A 20,377-nucleotide genomic window follows, 5' to 3' on the forward strand; every position below is an offset into this window, starting at 1 on the left:
GAGGCAGGGTTCATAGGTTCATACTAGGCTATCTGCCCTAGGGCATTTATAAGCCTAGCCAGAGTGTGTGTGGCTTTCACCACCCCTTAGGATGAGAATACTATACCCATTAGTTTGCTGTGCCTCTGTCCAGCAGTGACACAGAGATGATTCCATCTCCCATCCACTCGTCAAGATTTCTCTTGAACAGAGTCAGTGAGGGGCTCTGCCTCACATGGACTGGGATTCTGTTCCATAGTGTAGGGAGTCTCTGGGTGATGAATCTGTCCCTCCAGCACGTCCTATTTATATCCATGTTGAGGTTTAAGTCTCTTGCTCTCGTGGCTCTGGTGGATTTGGATTTTTGAGGTGGAGCATGTCCATTAATTCGGGTTGGACATGGCCTTGTATGTCAGGCACAGATCACCTCTGAGCAGGCGGTATGCGACTGAATAGAGCTGGAGTTTCTTCAGTCGGGCATCGTATGACATATGTTTGAGACCCTTTATCCTTTTGGTGAGGAACTTTTGGGGTCTTTCCAACTGCTGCAGGTGTCGGGTAAGGTACATTCGAATGGGGCATTGTACTCAATCATTGGTCTGATAAGTGAAGAGTACAGGGTACAATGACCTCTCCTGATCTGGATGTGAATCCTTCATGATCAGGTGGGCAATGTAGAAGGTCTTCCTAACCACTTTGGCAATGTGAGTGTCAAAGAGAGGTTACTGTCAACTTGGGTCCCCAGGTCCCTGATAACTTCTTCCATGTTTAATGGATTACCACCTATGTGGTAATTAGGGTTACCTTGTTTTTCCCAAAGGGTATGACTATACATTTTTGGCATTTAGCTTAAGGCCATGGCTCTGGCACCAGTTATCCATTTCTATGAGACCTCTCTGGAGGATGTCTGTGTCTGATGGAGTGTCAATTATGGTGCCCAGTTTGCAGTCATCTGCAAATTTTGTCAGCCACAATCCCCAATGTTTGCCTGCACTTCAGAAAAATAAATGCCGAACAAGAGGGCCCAGGACTGAGCCCTGTGGGACACCACAAGGTGAGCTTAGAGTCTGACATGGCACCAGCAACTCTAACCCTGTGTGTTCTGTCCTTGAGCCAGTTTGCAACCCATCTTGTGACATATGGGTTTACATCTAAGCTGGTGAGCTTTTCTTTGCTAGGTCAAGGTAGGCTGTGTGAACTGCCTTACCCTCATCAATGGCCTTAGTGACTGTTTCAAAAAGTCTTCAAGAGGCAGGATCTGCCCTTGACAAAGCCAAATTGGGTAGGATCCAGTGTCTGTAGGTCCCCAATGTTTTATTTATGAGTTCCATTATGATCCTCTCCATAGCTTTGCAGACAAGGCTCGTTGTGGAGTGGGACCACAGTTGCATTCTTTGGGTACATATCCTGTAGTAAGGCTAAGATTAAACAGCAGCCTTATGTGTGGGTTTAGTTTCTCATTGAGTTGCACACAGCCGGGACACGTTCCATTGATGCTGTGTTTTTTGCTTTAGAGGGAGCAGCTCTCACCTGGGCATCTGAGATGTTTGGGAGGCTAGACTCTGGTGGGATAGACATTTCTCCTTTGGGGGAGGAGGGAGAAATTTGCACTGAACCTGTCTGCCAGTATGTTGGCAATGTCTGTGGGTTCAGTGATTTTTTTATCATTTTGGACTAATTCTGAGCATATCTGGGTGCGCTTTTCCAACACATAATTGAGGTCCCATGCAGGTAATGGTGATCTTCTAGGAGGCCTTAAATTTTTGGCTCCACTGAGATACTGCTTTAGTAAAGGATGAGAAAAGATTGGTGGCTCTGTATTGTAATGAGCCGAAATGGCAGAGGCATGGATTTTAATTGATGAGAAAGACAGGCCTTTGTCAAGCATCTCAGTTAAGTATTGTAATATCTGAGGAATATGTTGTTCTGCTGCATCAGTCCCTTGTGCTTGATTCCAAGCACAGAATCTCTTCCATTTGTCAGCATAAGATTTTCTAGTACTAGGCCTTCTGGCTTCCAAAATGACATCCATCACAGCTTTACTGAGAGGTGTTGTTTGCATTACAGGATTAGCCGTGCTGCCAGGTTCAGAGTCTGTAGTTGATTTTGCAGGATCTGATAGTTTTGCTGGGACAATAGTTGTGGTTTTTGAGGCAAGGTCCTTAGGATTGGGTACCAGTATTGGCGGGGCCAGTCCGGGGCAATTAATATCATCTTTGACTTCTCTTGTCTGACTTTTAGGAGGACCTTGGGTAGAAGAGGTAGAGGAGGAAAGGCATAAACCGATAGGTTTTCCAACTGAAGGATAGGGCGTCCACTTTCCATGCTTGTCACTGATAAGTCCTTGTGCAGAATCTTTTCAGTTGATAATTTTGAGGAGAGACAAATAGATCTATGTCTGGGCTCCCCCTTTAATTTGTTATCATGTTGAAGACTTGTGGATTTAGTTTCCACTTGTGAGGATCCATAAGGTTTCTCCTTAAATCGTCTGCCAGATTGTTTTATTTTCCTGGCAGGAATTGAGCTTGAAGATGTATTTGATAAGTAAAAGCTGTGTCCCACAGTGCCATGGTTAATCTGCAAAGGGGGTACGAGTGTGTGCCCCTTTGCTTGTTTATATACCACATGACTGTGGTGTTGTCCATCTTTATCAGTAGTTGCCTTGGATGAAGTAAGTCCTTGAAGGCTGTTAGGGCATTTTGAACAGCTAGCACCTCTTTCTGCTTGATATGTAGATGCATTTGATTTGGTGCCCATATGCCCTAAATGCATCTTCCTGCCATGTGGGCCCCCCAGGCATAATCTGATGTGTCTGTTGTTAAGGTTTGGCTGGCAGGGGGTAGAGTGAAGGGCCATCCCATGTTTTGGTGACAGGCCTTTGCTCACCATAGAAACTCCTGTTGCAGGCAGGGAATGAGAGGAATCATTGTTTCCAGACTGTGTGAATGTTGACTCCATAAACTTTTTAGGTACCATTGAAATTTCCTCATATGCAGTCTTGCATATGGAATTAGTAGGATGCAGGATGCCATGAAGCCCACAGCCTGCAGAATTTGTCTTGCAGAAGATTGGGTTTTTGTTGCCATCAGTTTGAAGTAAGTAGTCAGTTGCCTTTGTTTGTCTGGCGTGAGGTAAGCCATCTGGGCAGTTATATTCAAGCTTGCACCCAGGAATGTTATCTTTTGAGAGGGTACCACTTGTGATTTCTTTTTGTTTATTGTGTACCCTAGGCATGTTAGAAGCCTTTTCACAAATGCCAAGTGTTGTAGAAGAGTGTCCTTGTTCTTTGCTTAAATGAGACAGTCGTCCAAGTAAGGATATATTTGAATACTTCTTTGTCTGCGAAATGCAATTACTGGTGCCAGGCACTTTGTAAAGACCCTGGGCGCAGTAGATAAGCCAAAGGGCAGTGCAGAGAATTGGTAATGCATTAAGCCAGCCTAGAATCTGAGGTATCTTCTGCACAACTGTCTTATTGGGACATGCAGGTATGCCTCTTTTAGGTCTAAAGTCATCAGCCAAGCATTCTTGCCCAGTATGGGCAGAAACTGGTGCAAAGTGAGCATTTTGAATTTTGGAATGTCCAGGTATGTGTTTAAAATCGATAAATCCAGTATTGGCCGCCAGGCCTTGTCCTTTCTGGGTACCAAGAACAGTCTTGAGTAAAAACCTTGTTTTTTTTTCCTGTTCTGGTACTGTCTGAATGGCCCCCCATATCCATGAGGGACGTAACTGGTTTCTGTGGCTCTGCCCATTGTTTTTATGGCAGATCTGGCCAACCATCTGTCACTGGCAGTGTGTGGAAATGGAATCTGTATTCCTGTGATACAATGTTTAGTACCCACTTGTCCTGGGTTATTAACTGCCAATTTTGAGCAAAAAGTGCTAATGTCCCCCCTATGGGTGCTGCCAAAAGATAAGTGCTTGGTGTAGGCAGAGGGAAGTCATCGGGATTGCTTTCTGTAGGTTTGCACTTTACCTCCTCCAGATTTGGAGGTAGATGTGCCTCATTGCTTTGACCTGTACGAGGTCTTGAGCCTGGTACCTGGAACCCTTAGTGTGTCTGGATTTGCTCCTTTGAGCTCTGTCTGACACAGGAAAGGACCAATTTTTTTGTAGGCCAGTGTCTACTGAATCTAGGTGGCTGCACTTGTAAGAAATCTTTAACAGTTTGCATAGACTTAGCTTTGTCTTCCATTTTCTTTAAAACCTCTTCTGCCTTAATACCAAACAGAGAATCATGCTGTAAAGGTGCATCTAGCAATTTAGCTTTAACATGATCAGGCAAATTTTGTTCCTTTAACCAGGCATGCCTCCTAATCACAGATCCAGTAACTGCAGCCCTGCAGGAGGCCTCTAAAGAATCAAAACCACATTGCAAAGTATGTTTTCAAACTTGCTCAGCTGCATGCAATAATTCATGCAATTCCTTATTTTCCGCACATTCTGAAATCAACATCATTTTCTGTTTCAGCAATCCCATAACATGTTGTCGGTACTTAAGCATATGAAATTGACCCATTTAAGGCCCTGATTGCCAAGGTTGCAGATGTATAAACCTTTTTTCCCCATCTGTCCAGTGCCCTTGAATCTCTTTCGGAGGGAGTAGGATTTTTTGCTGTTGAGGCCTTAACTCCCTTTGGACCCTGTGAAATAGTTTCAGGATCAGCAGCAGGGTTTCTAAATAGAAATTTATGAGAGTTAGGGACCCTGTAATATCTGTCAGGCTTACTGGGAGCCGGAGGTAAGGAGTCAGGGGTCAGACTTGACTCCGAAAACACATCATCCACAATGTCTAAAACAGGGGGAAGGGCTAAAGGCTTGTGCTGAGGGAGAAGAAGGAAATCCCTGAGCCTCTTTTTTGATTCTGAGAAGTCTTGACTCTCCCATTGAAAATGCTGGCTCAAAGCATGCAAGGTTTCTCCAAATGAATAATCCTCAGGAGAAGATGCAGATGGAATAGACTCCTCAGCATCAGAATCCTCATAGGGATGTAAAGATAATTCCTGATCAGAAGAGGAATCAGAAGAAATAGAAACCTAATCTGAATATTCATAGTCAGTGTCTTGCCTAGGCCTCTTATCTGGAGGGGAATGGGTACCCCTGATCAAGGTAATAAGGTCTTCAGCCATTTTTTGATCATCTGTTTTTTAGGCATAGAGGCCTGTGCACGTGGCTCAGGCGTCAGTTTTATTAGTTTTAGAAGATGTCTTTGCCTTTGGTTTTGCAGCTTTCGTCGGTTTGACATATAAATGTTGAGGCCTGAATACACCCTCAGAAGCCGGTGCCTGCTCAGCGGCTCCAGACTCATCCGAGGGAGATACATCCATTGGTCCAATACCTTGAGTATCTTGCGGCATGCTGGACTCCACATGGGTGTCAGTAGAGGCCTGCGACTTGAAGGTAGCGGGTATCAGGGGCTGCGAAAGTGCCTCACTGAGTACCGGCGAACCGGCGACTGGCTTAGGAGAAGCTTCGTCGTCTGTTTTGGATCTTGACTACCTTTCTCTGTCCTTTTCTTTGAGTTTTTTTAAGTACTCTGGTAGTCGGATTGCTATCCGACGACATTTCTGGGTAATTAAATCTGTTTCCAAAATACTTAGATACAAAAATATACCGACGCTTAATAGTGCGTTGGTTAAATCTAGCACGTTGTGATCACGGCCTAGTCAAGAAATACAGTATAAAAGGAAATCCTTATGAGGTATTTGCTTCCCACAAGTAATACAATTATTAACTTTTTCTGACATTGGTAAAAAGCAAGAAAAAAGTTTCCCGAACAGGGTACTTGGCTTTAGTGAAGACTTCGGTTCTGAAACTCAAACTGGAATATTTCAGTAGTCGGCTGACTGGCACTTGCGAAATGCTTCTGCTTCGGGCACCGCACGGCAAGAAAGACTAAAGAAAATGGTGTCGGCTGCATGTTTTATACCCCAGATGACTTGACGTCATGGAAGAGAAGACAGCAACCGACGCAGGACCCAAGACTTTGGAATTCAGGCTGACTGAGGGCAACCTGCCAGCAGATTACCCAAGTGTAATGACTGCAACAGTGAAACACGAAGAACATCAGACAGGTTTCGGCTCCAATAAATTTTAGCCTTCTTCAGTGTTGTTAAATCTAACTCACTGAAAGACAGCAGTGTAACATTTCATGCTGTTCAATGACTACTTAAAACACAAACAGTGCAAATGCCACAGAACAGACTTTCAAAGTGCTTTTTACTGTTGCTTCTTTTTAGAATGGCTAAACTGTAGTCTTTTGTGAAGCCAGAATTGTACTACTTTGACTCATCTCCCATCCACTTTCACACCCAACTTCCCTAGCTGTCAAACTGTTAAGGGTAATTTGAGCTGTCACTTGGTGTGATTGATTGCTAACAGCAGGAGACTTGACTCTGTGGCATCATAGCATGAGTGGGTTTTTAAAATGGTCGTGGTGATGTCAGTTTGAGGAGGGAACTGGCCAGAAAACTTCCTGTATTCAGTGGCCTTGATGACATCAATGAATTGGAGACTACAATACACTTTTCCAGGGCAGGATAAAAGTTTTTTGAAAGTGAAACCACCACAGTACAGTAAGGTACTGTTCTAGTGGAGAGAAACAGTTGATTAAAATATTTTAAATGTTGTATTGTTGTTTATTCATAGCAGGGACAGTAAATAGGGAGAAAAAGGACAGAGAAGTTGAGCATTTAATAGCATAATCCCACTGTTGTCCTTTAAATAAAAACTCTTCAAAACTGGAATCAGTATCAAACATTAGCCAAGCAATCAAATGGAAAATCGGTTAGATAAAATAAAAAATTGGCTACTTATCTGTCTACTGGACGTAGGCCAACCAACACACTCAGAACTACAATAAAAACATATGTATGGCAATGCACATTCCACAGCAAGAACATTTTGAAAATGGCATTGATCGATCTACCCTTTATACCACAGATGAAATTATGCCTTTGATGGAGCATATCAGCCACACCCCTTGGTGAGGGTAAAGCTCTGGAAGTCAGGATGGTTAACAACCACCTGCATACAGGACATCCCATATGTGGGAAATGCACTACTGATTAGTATGGTGAACATCACCTGTTGACTGAAAAGCTTCAAACTATTAGGAGCTTGGTTACTCCAAATTCAAGAACTAGAAACAAATGAGTTCACCAGTAAACTTCTATCTTTTAAGAAAATAAAACATTTTAAGTTAATTATTTACTACTACAACACTGTGATGTCCTTTAAGTTAATTTACTACTAGAATACTGTCATGTCCTCCTTCTATTGCTCACTATCTGCATTCACCAATACCTAATTATACTTCAAATCATACAGCATCATCTAGTAGTAATACACATTTTTTTTAATTTAAACCAAAAGTACGCAGTCATGTCAAATAAAAAAAAAAGAAAAAGAAATTTTAAGTTTGTTATCACCTACCTCAAATTACTCTGGAAGCACGCTTTCTCAAACTTTGGCCTGAGGTGGTTAAAATCCTGTTCACTGAAAGCAGTGTCCTTAAAATATCCCAGTTCTGTAAAGAAATGCTGTGCAGTTCTACACAATGATGGATTTAAGCAACTGTCACTGGAGTCTGATAAAATACTCTCTGGATCATGCTGCAGAACAGTGAGGGTAACTCCACCAAGTGTTACTTTCAGCAGCATCTCTAACTTTACAGTCTCTACAAGGGGAGTGTGTGAGGTCTTGCCTGAAACAGAACATAACCATGTTATCTGACAAAGTGCACGGAGCTGCAAACAAACAAACAAAAAAATCTCTGACACTATCTTTGCATACATTAGTACACTACTGTAAATGTTCCTGAAAATTCAGAGTGCATTAACATATTAAACAAAAAATGTCCACACTTAACTGTGGAATGTCCTACTTTGTTCAAATACATGAAATACATTACATATAAGCAACTTTTAAAATAATTTATCTGCAGAACACACCATTATTAGATATGTTGGTTTTACATTTTTGTTCTAAAATTGAAGTGCTATGTTTGTGTGTGTATCACACATATCTGCATGCAGACACACACACAGATGTACATATATGAATCAAATATCAGACACGTATGAGTAACTTTGTATGAAGAAGGCACAGACAACCCTGCTAAATAACACACGGTTAAACTCCCAAAAGATGGGTAAGCACATGCAAAACAATGAAATAAAAAGTGACGTAAAAAGAAAACCTAGACCAAGCAGAGTTTTGCATTCCTGAACATGCAAGATTAACAGAATACTAAGATTATTTAGGACAGTTCCAAAACCAAACAAAAACAAAGGCCTCAATCAACACAAATGACACAATAAAATGGGAATAAAATGACTAGATATAACAAGTGATTTGCAGGTAGCCCAGAAAGAAACCAGGATACTCAGAAACAGGAGTACCAAACAAACATAACATGACCATGGAAAACCTTCTTTGAGGCACATGTAATGTTAAGTAAAGCTTAAAGACTTCAAGAAATATCAATTCATACAAGTTATTTTTAATGGAGTTGTGAGAGCTATGTAAACATGACCTTGGGGATATCTATACTGCATAAAAAGAGAGAAGGGATAAGAATCCCTTAAACAGGCCTTAACGGCAACAGGCAGGGCAGTCTGCAATTTAATATATATGTACATACACATGTAATACACCTACAAGAGTGCATATGTATTTTATATATAGACATATAGTGGATATAAAAAGTTTACACACCCCTGTTAAAAAGCCAAGTTTTTGTGACAAAAAATGAGACCACAATAAATCTTTTCAAAACTTTTCCTACCTTTAATGTGACCTATAACTTATACAATTCAATTGAAAAACAAATCTGTTAGGGAAAAAATGTAAAAAAATAAAAAATGCAAAACAAGCCGGTTACAAAAGTGTGCACATCCTTAAACTAATACTTTGTTGAAGCACCTTTTGATTTAATTACAGCATTCAGTCTTCTTGGGTAGGAGTCTACCAGCATGGCACATCTTGACTTGGCAGTATTTCCCCACTCATCCTTGCAAAAGTGCTCCAGATCTGTGAGACTGTGAGGGCATCTCTTGTGCACAGCCCTCTTCAGGTCACCCTACAGATTTTCTTTTGGATTTAGGTCTGGGCTCTGGCTGGGCCATTCCAAAGCTTTAACTTTCTTCTGGTGAAGCCATTCTTTTGTTGATTTGCATGCATGCTTGGGGTCATTATGTTGAAAGGTGAAATTCCTCTTCATCTTCAGCTTTTTAGCAGACTGAAAGAATACTCTGTTCTATTTAGTATTACTACTGTTAGCATGATTATTAGCTTGAATAAAAAGCTGCAAGAATAATATGAAATATAAAGGAGTAATTTAGAAATAGTATAAAATGCTGAAAAATAAATAGTAGTAAGTGTGCTGGCAAAGCTTAGTTAAATTTTGGCATCCGTGTAAAGGAGCATGTTATTGAGAAACAAAGTCTGTAAAAATAACTGTGCAGATGGCAGCTGGAAGGACATCAATGAAGTAAAGAGATGTAACATCAAGCAAGATAAAGTTGGAACATTAGATAGTGCTGGAACACCACGTTTCAGATAACTGAGTTTCCTTGGACCACCGAGTTTAAATCAAGGACAAATCATAAATTAGAAGAACAAAGAAAAACTGTTATACAAAGAAAAAACTGTTTTACATCAGACTGAGAAAATACCAGACCTTCTGGTATAAATATAACTGTGCATAAACAAGCTTTGGGTATTTGCCATAGAGACCTGACAGCATTTGTGTTACATACATGCCTGTAGATCTGAAAAGAAAAATGTGAAAGTAAAGCATATTAATTGAAACAGTTATCTTCGTGTATTTATTGTACTTAGTACAATACAGTAATAACACTAGTTGAACACAATAAGTAGGTAAATATACTTTTGTATGCTTGCAAATAAATGCAAGTAATAGCAAAATAACAAACAGAAAGACGTGCATAAAATTCATAGAATTCTTCAATGGTGAGCCACAGTTGATGGACCAAATGGTTTCTCATTGTGACAACTACAGCTTCTTTTTTATTTTATTCAGTTAGTACATTCCATTCCAGTGCAAACATTTGCTTCCTTCTTTTGTACAGTGTCCAGTAGCAGACCAGTGTCTCTCTGCAAATTCTACAGGTCCTGCGCATTTCCACAGTTAAATATGCCAAATGTGGTTGACCTCCTTTTCAGAGAATCAATGAGGGACTTTACCACACTTTCTCGACGGAAGATTTGGCCACCTTCCACAACAGAAACTGGTAATTCTCTTTTTGTTTCTCATTCTACAGCATAGATGCCATGCACAAAAGAACTGTAAAATGTAACACTACCTTTCAGGCAGACAGTAATAACAGTCCAGCACATGCATAAAATTTAAACATTCGTATAAACAGAACTGTAGCACATGTAGTACTTTACTAGGTAAAGTTGATGTCAATGCTTTATTGTGCAAGTCATATGAAACTGCTTTCTGTGTGCAGTGTCATAATGAAACTGCTTTCTGTGTGCAATATCATAAAAGTAATGGTAAACAGCCAAATGCATTATGTCCTGTCCCCACATGTAAAATGTTAATTTCACAGTTACAATATCAGTCAAGTCAGTTATTTACAAAATCTTCTGTACATCTTGCTAGACAAAAGGGGCATAAAACCACTGCACATTACAAAACAGATAAAAACAGAGACGAGGCTCATGATGAACTGACAAAAAGATTTAATATAACTTCTAAAACACAGAGTGAGTTCAAAAAGTTCAGGCAACATATGCAAACACTTTTTCAGAAGTGCATAACAGCTTTTAAGTCAGCAGAACACAACACTGACAAATATAATCTGGTTAGTAAAGAGTTAAAGCAACAGCAGTTCACTATGCTTATAAAAAATTATTTATGACGTACTATTCTACCTTTTGAAAATGTTTAAGTGTACAGGGCACAAGCTTTCATTCAGTTAAAGCAAGGCACTTAAATAGTGATTTTCAAACCATTTCATATAACAAAACAGTTCTAGGGCATAGAAATCAATCAAATGAGAGTAGTTAAACTCAGAAAAGACATGACGTCACAAGACTAACATGCATGTATTTTCTTTTCACCTAAACTGCAGCAAAAGGCAGATGACAGCAAACATAAATCATGTAAATATATCTGTTTTAAGCATGTGTTAGTTAAGTCGACATCTCTTTTTTTTTACAATATTTTGTAATTGTATGATGGCATAAAAAATAGCATAGACTCCAGCAAAAACAGTCTTCAAAAGCAGTATTATGCATAGTTAGGCAAATTACAAATGTTTATTATAATTCTACGAGTTTTACAACTGCATTCTAATATCAAGTTGCAAGTATATTAATGAATGACTGAAGGTATGAGTAAGTGCTAAAGGAGTTATGGGTTAAGCATCTGGAATGCGCAAAAAGAAAAAAGTAAGTAACGTGAGCTCAAATCTTTTCAGGCTGGAATGGGTAGTTACAAGGAATGTTGCATAAAATAAAATGTTACTGTACTGAAATTTATAAGGTCAAAGAAACAAGACTGTTTGCCAGACCAAACGGCTTACGTTTTTCCTAAAACATTATTGTTAGGTATTCATGTACAGCATTAAACAAAAAGCACAAAAGTCTAATCCTGTTTAGTAATTGTAATAAAATGTTACAATTGTGCATACATGTTATTAATAATCTGTTTGCAAGTAAATACTATGAGTACAGTCAGTACATGGGCTATAGTATGCAGTTAAATTATGCAAGTCCCTTTAGAAAAAGGAGGGTATGAATAGCTAGTAGTAACAGTAAACGTCTTTTCAAAATAAGTAAAAGCAATTCCTTTTACAACTTTCACAGTATAGGCAACAACAAAAACTTTATAAAAATGTTTTCTGTTTTTCAAAATGAGCAAATGTGTAAGAGCAAAGTGTCACAGTGTACATAACAGCCAAAAGGCAAGCATACATTCAATTCTCACAGCATAAAGCAAATAAACAATACTACAATAAAATGATGTATACTACATATACTACAGGGGAAGAGCATACTTTCTATTTTAAACTAACTGTATAAACAGTATTACAAAAAGTAATGTAATTAGCAGGCTTCAGTTTAATGCTAGGTTTAAAAATTGAACTGAGTCTACATTACAGCCATGTATATACAAATACAAAAACAATCTGTACGAACAAGTGTATTCTGTACAATATATAGTAAATGGTTTATCTATGTAAATAGAGTAACAAGTCAAAGCTTGACATTTGTGATGTGTTTTTTTCCAAAAAACAAGACTGCAATGCCCTTGCAATAAAATTCTCAAGCAATGCTGATAAATTGCTGTATAGAACATCACTGTATAGAGTCATACTCAAATTCATCCAGTTCTAATAGTAATGGTTGTCATCACTGTGTTGACAATATTAAACTGTGTTAACTTACTGTATCAAAAAAAATAAATAAAGGTTTTGTTTTCCAATGTGTTTCTAGTAATAGCAATATAACTTGACTAAAAAGTACATACTAATGTAGACAGTTTTATTTAAAATAAAACAGAGGGAATATATACAGTGATAGATATGTTTAAATATGTTTAAATGCATGTGCACATCTATTTGCTAGTTAGATGCATATACACATCTGTTGCTATAATATATGTAGAAATAATATAGTTACTTAAATACATGTATTTCTGTTTGCTAGCATACATATATTATTTCTAGGTATTTGGACTAGAAAAGGGCATTGGTTCTCCATTGATGGGGTTGACCTTTATTAATGCAGTTTTATTTGGAGTACAGGAAAATACAATACGCATTTTAGGGGAGGACAATGCCTGGAATCAGTTCCTTGCAGGTTGTGCTGCTGGTGCAATTTAAAGTTTTATCTGCTGCCCTATGGAGCTGGCAAAAATCCGAATGCAGCTTTAGGGAACAGAAGTCGTCAAGTCAAAATCCAAAGTTTACAAGAATTCATGGGACTGCCTCACCAAAATCTATCAAAAAGAAGGGATTCGAGGAATGTATAGAGGCATGACAGCCACATTCATTTGAGAAACTCCAGTCCTTGGTGTCTATTTCCTCACATATGACTGTCTGACTAGATATCTAGGCTGTGAGCCACAGAACAGCTATATTACTCCCAAGTTACTGTTTGCTGGTGGCATGGCTGGTATAACATCTTGGTTGTCAACATTTCCTGTTGATGTCATCAAGTCCCACCTTCAGCTTAATAGAGTCAGAGGAGTAAACCAGTACTGTGGAATGAGGGATTGTGTGAGACAAAGTTACAAAAAGGAAGGCATGAGGGTATTTGCACGGGGTCTTACTTCAACCCTTCTTAGAGCATTCCCTGTCAATGCTGCTACATTTTCTACCGTTACAGTTTTCCTAATGTACATGAGGGCAGGAGAGGATACTGTTGAGTGTAAACACATACAAACCATTCAGGTAGCTTCAGGGCTGTAAACTACTATTTTCTTATCAATATTATGTGGACTTCAGTATTTCCTTTGTTTTAGTCTTTTATTGTTCATAATGTTAATCTATGAGAAGGTAATATATGCAAAGACTTTAATACTTTATACATTGTTTCTGAAGTTAAAAAACAGTTCCATTTATTATTTTACTTATGACAGTTTCCTCCCTTTTGCCATCTGAAAAAGATGCCTGATAGAAAGCGAACAGTGATGCTTCTGTTCCTTCATGCCTACAACCTAAATCATCGGATTATGGAACATCTGCATATTAACAAGAAAGCATATCTCAGCCTGTTCCAAGAATTTTGTAAAATGTGAATGAAATAACTAATTTGTTCATGGGTTTCTGAAAACTGATATTTTCTACCTATACCACTTAAAAATTTGGCACAGTTCAGAAATAATTTTGTGAGATGTCGCCACACAGGCTGTTATCTGGCAGAGGTACAGAAAGAATGTTCTTTCCACATTTGAGTAAGAACTTAATTTGTTTATTTACTGGAAGGACAGCTAAAAGTGATAAGTTTAGTACAGATCATGTTTCAGAAAGCAACATCTTGAAAAGTCATGGTGCTGTTAGCAGTAATCAGTAATACAAGAAATGCATTTCATTTTAAACAGCATGTTATGAAACAGGACTCAAAGTCAACAGACCAATGCATTTTCATAGAATGACTAGAAAAATATAGAAAACAAAAAAAAGTATTCAAGTTTTTGGACAACTTGAACTTGTATGAAGCTTGACAAGGTGTTATGACAGATGCCTCTATTATCTCTTATTATTAATATGTAAAACATTGATAAAATACAAAGAACATACTGCAGTAACTCATACCGATAGTACAGCCAGCAGCAAAGTACATTATATTAACCCTCATCAGGTGGTGCAGCGGTTAGTGTTGTCGCCTCACAGCAAGAGGTTCTCTAGTTCGATCCTCGGCTGGGGTGCCTTCTGTGCGGCGTCTGCATGTCCTCCCTGTGGTTGCGTGGGTTTCCTCCGGGTGCTCCGGTTTCCTCCCACATCCCAAACACATGCTGTAGGTGGCTTGGCCATGCTAAATTGGCCCTAGATGTGAGTGAGTGAGTGAGTGAGTGAGTGAGTGAGTGAGTGTGTGTGTGTGTGTGTGTGTGTGTGTGTGTGTGTGTGTGTGTGTGTGTGTAAGGTTGGGTGCTGGGCTGGCAACTGGACACTGTAAAACTCCACTGCCAATCATGAGTGGACAGGTGATCCGCTGTGGCGACCCCTAACCGGGAAAAGCCAGAAGAAGCATACATATATTCTGGTACAGCTTGAGACAAGCTGAATGTTCAGTGTTTGGAACATGCTTCAAGGACTATAGATAAAAATGCAGCTGCAAGACAAGGCATGCAGCATTCAACACAGACATCTGCATTTCATTTGTACAATTCTGAACATCAAAACAGAGGGAATTACAATATTTCACAAACAACACTAAGTTGGGAAAATGATACACAAAATAGAAAACAAGACAATTTCTGTTGTAAAGAGCATACAGTATGTACATTTGGGAGGATAACATTTAACACAAATATAACAGCATGGTTAGCTGAACAAGGTAAGACATACATAAACGTAGAAAAAGAATCAAAGACTGACAAACATTTCAATAAACAGCTCCATCTCTATTAGATGCTGTACAGTACCTCAAAAATGTAACAGTTCTGACAAGGAAAGACATCATGCAAAAATGTCAGTGTGTAGACAATAACACAAAAATAAAAATAAACTCAACAGGGGAAAAAGGGTATGATTTCTACCAATACAATTTTGGGTAACAGGCCAGTACTTCATACAGATCAAATGGTAAAAATACCATCCACTTGTACTATGATAGGTCAATAATACCAAAAAAACAACATTGTACATTTCCAAGTTTTAAAGATACCAATTGCAGATTTAAAAGAGCTTGGCATAAAAACTAGTAAAACAAGATATATCTCAGATTGTACATTTACAAGCACAAGGAAATCCTATTATTTAGTAAGTCATTACAAGTATCTTTAATAGACAGATTACAATTTAGTATAAATGGACAATATTGCCTTCAAATTCGAAAATGTTTGTTAAAGTGGCATCACTGTTTGTATGTGTGGTTTCAAATAACCCAGTGTTAATAGTATAAGACAAAAACAGAAGCTGACACTGCTCATAATTGGTGGGACATATTTAGAAGATGGTCATCATCTGAAACCAAATTCCTAAATTGGTTACTACATCCTGTGTTAATAGTTTTACAAGTCATAATAATAATAACAATAACAGCTTACAACAGTTTATATTCTGCAGGTTACAAAGAGTTACAATAACTCAACAAGATGATTGCAAATATGAACAAAGTGGTAAATGCTGTAAATAGCCATGTTGACGAAACAAATGCAGTCTTTTCTTTAACTAAAGCTTAGTTCATTCTTCAAACAAATTAAAAAATGGGGAACTGAAAGAATCATCTGTTCTATTTAGTATTACTGTTAGCATGATTATTAGCTTAATAACAGCTGCAAGAATAATATGAAATATAAAGGGTTAATTTAGAAATAGTATAAAATGCTGAAAAATAAATAGTAAGTGTGCTGGCATAACTTAGTTAGATTTTGGCATCCATGTAAAGGAGTATGTTATTGAGAATCAAAGTCTGTAAAAATAACTGCTCAGATGGCAGTTGTTAGGACATCAACGAAGTAGAGAGACGTAACATCAAGCAAGATAAAGTTGGAACATCAGATAGTGGTGTTAAGCAAGACAAAGTTGGAACATCAGGTGGTGCTGGAACACCACATTTCAGATAACCGAGTTTCCTTGGACCACCGAGCTTAAATCAAGGACAAATAATAAATTAGAAGAAAAACTGTTTTACAAAGAAAAACTGTTTTACATCAGACTTTGAGAAAATACCAGGCCTTCTGGTAGAAATGTAACTGTGCATAAACAAGCTTTGGGTATTTGCCATAGAGAGCTGACAGCATTTGTGTTGCATGCTTATAGATCTGAAAAGAAAAATGTGAAAGTAAAGCATATTAACTGAAACAGTTATCTTTGTGCATTTATTGTACTTAGTAGAATACAGTAATAAGACTAGTTGATCACAATAAGTAGTTAAATATACTTTGGTATGCTTGCATGTAAATGCAAGTAACAGCAAAATAACAAACAGAAAGCCGTGCGTAAAATTCATAGAATTTTTCACAGACGCCTAAAGGTTTTGGGCCAAAAGTGACTGGTATTTAGAACTGTTCATAATTCCCTCAACCTTGACTAAAGCCCTAGTTCCAGTTGAAGAAAAGCAACCCCAAAGCATGATACCGCCACCACAATGCTTCACCGTGGGGATGGTGCAAAGTGTTCGTTTTGTGCCAAACGTATCTTTTGGAGTTGTGGCCAAAAAGTTCAACCTTGGACTCATCAGACCACAACACATTTTCCCACATGCTTTTGGGAGACTTCATGTATTGTTTTGGAAATTTTAGCCGGGCCTGGATGTTTTTCTGTGTAAGAAAAGGCTTCCGTCTTGCAACCCTACCCCACAGTCCAGACATATGGAGAATACGGGAGATTGTCACATGTACTATACAACCAGTACTTGCTAGAAATTCCTGCAGCTCCTTCAGTGTTGCTGTAGTCTCTTGGCAGCTTCCTTGACCATTTTTCGTCTTGCCTTTTTATCAATTTTGGAGGGATGTCCAGTTCTTTGCATCATCACTGTTGTCCCATATTTTCTCCACTTTTTGATGACTATCTTCACTGTGTTACACGGTATATCCAATGCAGTGGAAATTTTTTTGTACCCTTATCCTGAATGATACCTTTCAACAATGAGATCCCTTTGATGCTTTGTAAGCTCTATGTGAACCAGTTTGCTGCAGCAGGCAACTGAGTAAATATCAGGAAAATCCTACTAGGACAGTTGAACTTTATTTGGGGTTAATCAGTCTCTTTAATTGATGGCAGGTGTGTACCCAAGAAGACTGAAAGTTGTAATTAAATCAAAAGGTCCTTCAACAAAGTATTAGTTTAAGGGTGTGCACACTTATACAACCAGCTTATTGTACATTTTTTATTTTTTATATTTTTCCCCGAACAGATTTGTTTTTCAACTGAATTGTACACGTTACAAGTCACATTAAAGGTGGGAAAAGTTTTGAAATGCTTTATTGTGGTCTCATTTTTTTATATCACAACAATCTGGCATTTTAACAGGTCTGTGTACACTTTTTATATCTACTGTAGGTTTACTTCATAAGACCAAAATTTCAGAACATCGAACTTCTGATTATCGAAGACCAGAGGATCAAAGTTCTGCTCAAAGTTCTGAAATATTGAACCTATGAAAAAAAAATCTAAAACATTAAAACTTCTTATTTCCCATTTGTGCAGGAGGGCAAGCCCCCCCACACCCCCTGCTATTTAAATATATCAACTCCAACATCCCACTACAGTGAACAGAACAGTAAAGTTCCCATTCAGCACTGTATGGTGATCTCCATTCACAAGGTTCGATATTTCAAAACTTCGATCCTCTGGTCTTCAATGATCAGAGGTTCAATGTTCTGAAATTTCGATCCTTAGAAGGGATCTTATACATAAATACATATATATATATATATATATATATATACACATACACACATACATACATATTATATATATATATATAAAAAACTAAATAACTAGAAACTGAAACTCAACAATATAAAGCAACAAGTTGGCACCAACTATAGTCAGGAAAGCACGGACACTTCGTATTAGCTTTCATTCACTTTAATAGATGTGAACTTCTTCAGAAAAACCATCTACCCCTTTGACAACATTATATATCCTTTCCAACGAATCACGTTAAATTGTCAATAAAAATTTAAAGAACCAGTGAAAAATGGTCAATAGAAATATACATACAAAAACTAAATAAATATATACATACATAAACCATTCACATAAAATATTTAACATAAAAACTACTAAAAAAAGTATCTATATATGTATGTATATATATAAAACTAAGTTACATATATTGTAAAAAACATTTTAAATGTAGAACTTTATTTAGACCTGGCATTTTGTCAGCACCTAAACTAATTTGCCAAGTACTTTCCTTACATTCTAATCTGATTTTAAAATCACCAGAAAATGCATCACAATCCACACTGTCAATAACTGAAAAAACTAATTTCTTAAAAAATTGACATACCTTAACATGTCTAGCTAAGGCATTTTTATCATCTCCTTTTTTATAGCTAGTTGATGTTCATATATCCTCCTTTTTAAACATCTAACGTTTTCCCTGTATAAAAACCTGAACAGGAAAGACATTGAGTCACATAGACAATCAGACTACTATTACAGTCAAAAGAACTTTTGGTCCAAATAGTTTTGTTAATGTGTTTGAAATAAACAGAAGTGTTGCTGACAAATCTACATTGCCTACAGTTGTTACATGCATAAGTACCTTTTTTATGTATTATGGACCCCCTATTGTTGAGTGAAACATTGGGTCCGCTTTCCAATAGACTTTTTAAATTAAAGCCCCTTTTGTAAGTGAAACATGGGCTAGAACCAATGACTTTGATTAAATCCAAATTTCCTAACAATATCTTCCAATTATCTGTAATAATACTTCTAATGACCCCTATCTCATTCGTAATGGGCAAAGGAAAAGAACAACTATACTTAGTAGTGATCTTTTCTTCATGAACATTGGAAGGGGTATGACCTAAGCCTGAATGACCAGTATTTCCTTTCAGTATAGGAATGGCCTTGGTAATTCTTAAAAGTACCACCTCCTCTTCAATTCTCTTGAGCCATACTATTTCGTAACCTCTAGCCATGAAAAAGCATTCTAAAATAACCAATTCCTTCAAAAAAGTATTATCATCAGACGTAAGTCTACTCAACCGAATCATTTGTCCTTTGACCATCCCTTTTTTAATGTGTACTGGATGCAAGCTATTGCTGTGTAAATACTGATTAGCAAATACACTTTTTCTGTATATACAACTATTGAAGCATTCATTCAAATGATCATAAGACAAATGTAAATCCAAAAAATCTAAACTACTACCAAATCCTGTTATAGTAAATTTTAAAAAATTGGTAGAATCATTCAAATCCGACACAAAGTCAACAAATGCTTCATAGTCCCCCCTTCCAAAGAAAAAACAAATCATCTATGTAACGACGATACATCAACACTTTCTCCATTTTCTTGTTGGTGACCACATCTCCCAACTAGCCATTACCAAATTAGCAAATGTAGGAGCCACCCTTGCTCCCATAGCATCTCCCGACATTTGCTTATAAAAACTACCACTGAAAAGAAAAAACTTATTTTCCAAAATGATGTTCATAATAGTACAAATGGTGTTAACTTTAACACCAGAAAAACGAGTGTATCTACTCAAATAATCACGTAAATATTCTATACCCAGTTCCTGATCAATGCTAGTATATAATGAGACCACATCTAAAGAAGCAAAAAAAGAACTTACAATTGTCTAACTTCAAATCTCTTAGTACTTCCAACAAATGCCATGAATGCTTTAGATAAAAAGTAGAACTTGGTGTCACAGGATGTAAAACATGATCCAACCATATAGGTAAGGTTTCAGTCTTAGACTTGGGTGCTGAAATGACTGGTCTAAAAGGAGGGTTTGTACAATTTTTCTGCACCTTCGGAATTAGAAAAAGTGTAGCCATCTTAGGGAATTCTACTTGTAAGAATGCAAAGGTCTGTTGATCTAATTCTCCTTGACAGAACATGTCAAATAATGACATGTCCAACCTAGCATAACTTTTCTTAATAAAAGTGATTCATTGGAAAGGATATATAATATTGTCAAAGGGGTAGATGTTTTTTCTGAAGAAATTCATGTCTATTAAAGTGAATGAAAGCTAATACGAAGTGTCCGTGCTTTCCTGACGAT

General features: G+C 37.7%; 1 protein-coding gene and 1 pseudogene across 1 annotated transcript in view; one reads left to right on the forward strand and one right to left on the reverse strand.

The window, feature by feature from the left end:
* ATG2A (autophagy related 2A) overlaps positions 1-20,377 on the reverse strand; it is a 2,853,001-nt gene that overhangs the window by 2,013,977 nt on the left and 818,647 nt on the right. Inside the window, exon 11 of the mRNA XM_044075772.1 lies at positions 7,417-7,687. Coding sequence (XP_043931707.1) covers positions 7,417-7,687 — 271 coding nt within the window. The remainder of the gene's footprint in view (positions 1-7,416; positions 7,688-20,377) is intronic.
* Positions 12,693-13,430, forward strand: LOC122805557 (annotated as a pseudogene).

This window comes from Protopterus annectens, chromosome 6.part1, assembly GCF_019279795.1.
Source record: "Protopterus annectens isolate FY-2018-M chromosome 6.part1, PAN1.0, whole genome shotgun sequence".
Taxonomy (NCBI): domain Eukaryota; kingdom Metazoa; phylum Chordata; order Ceratodontiformes; family Protopteridae; genus Protopterus; species Protopterus annectens.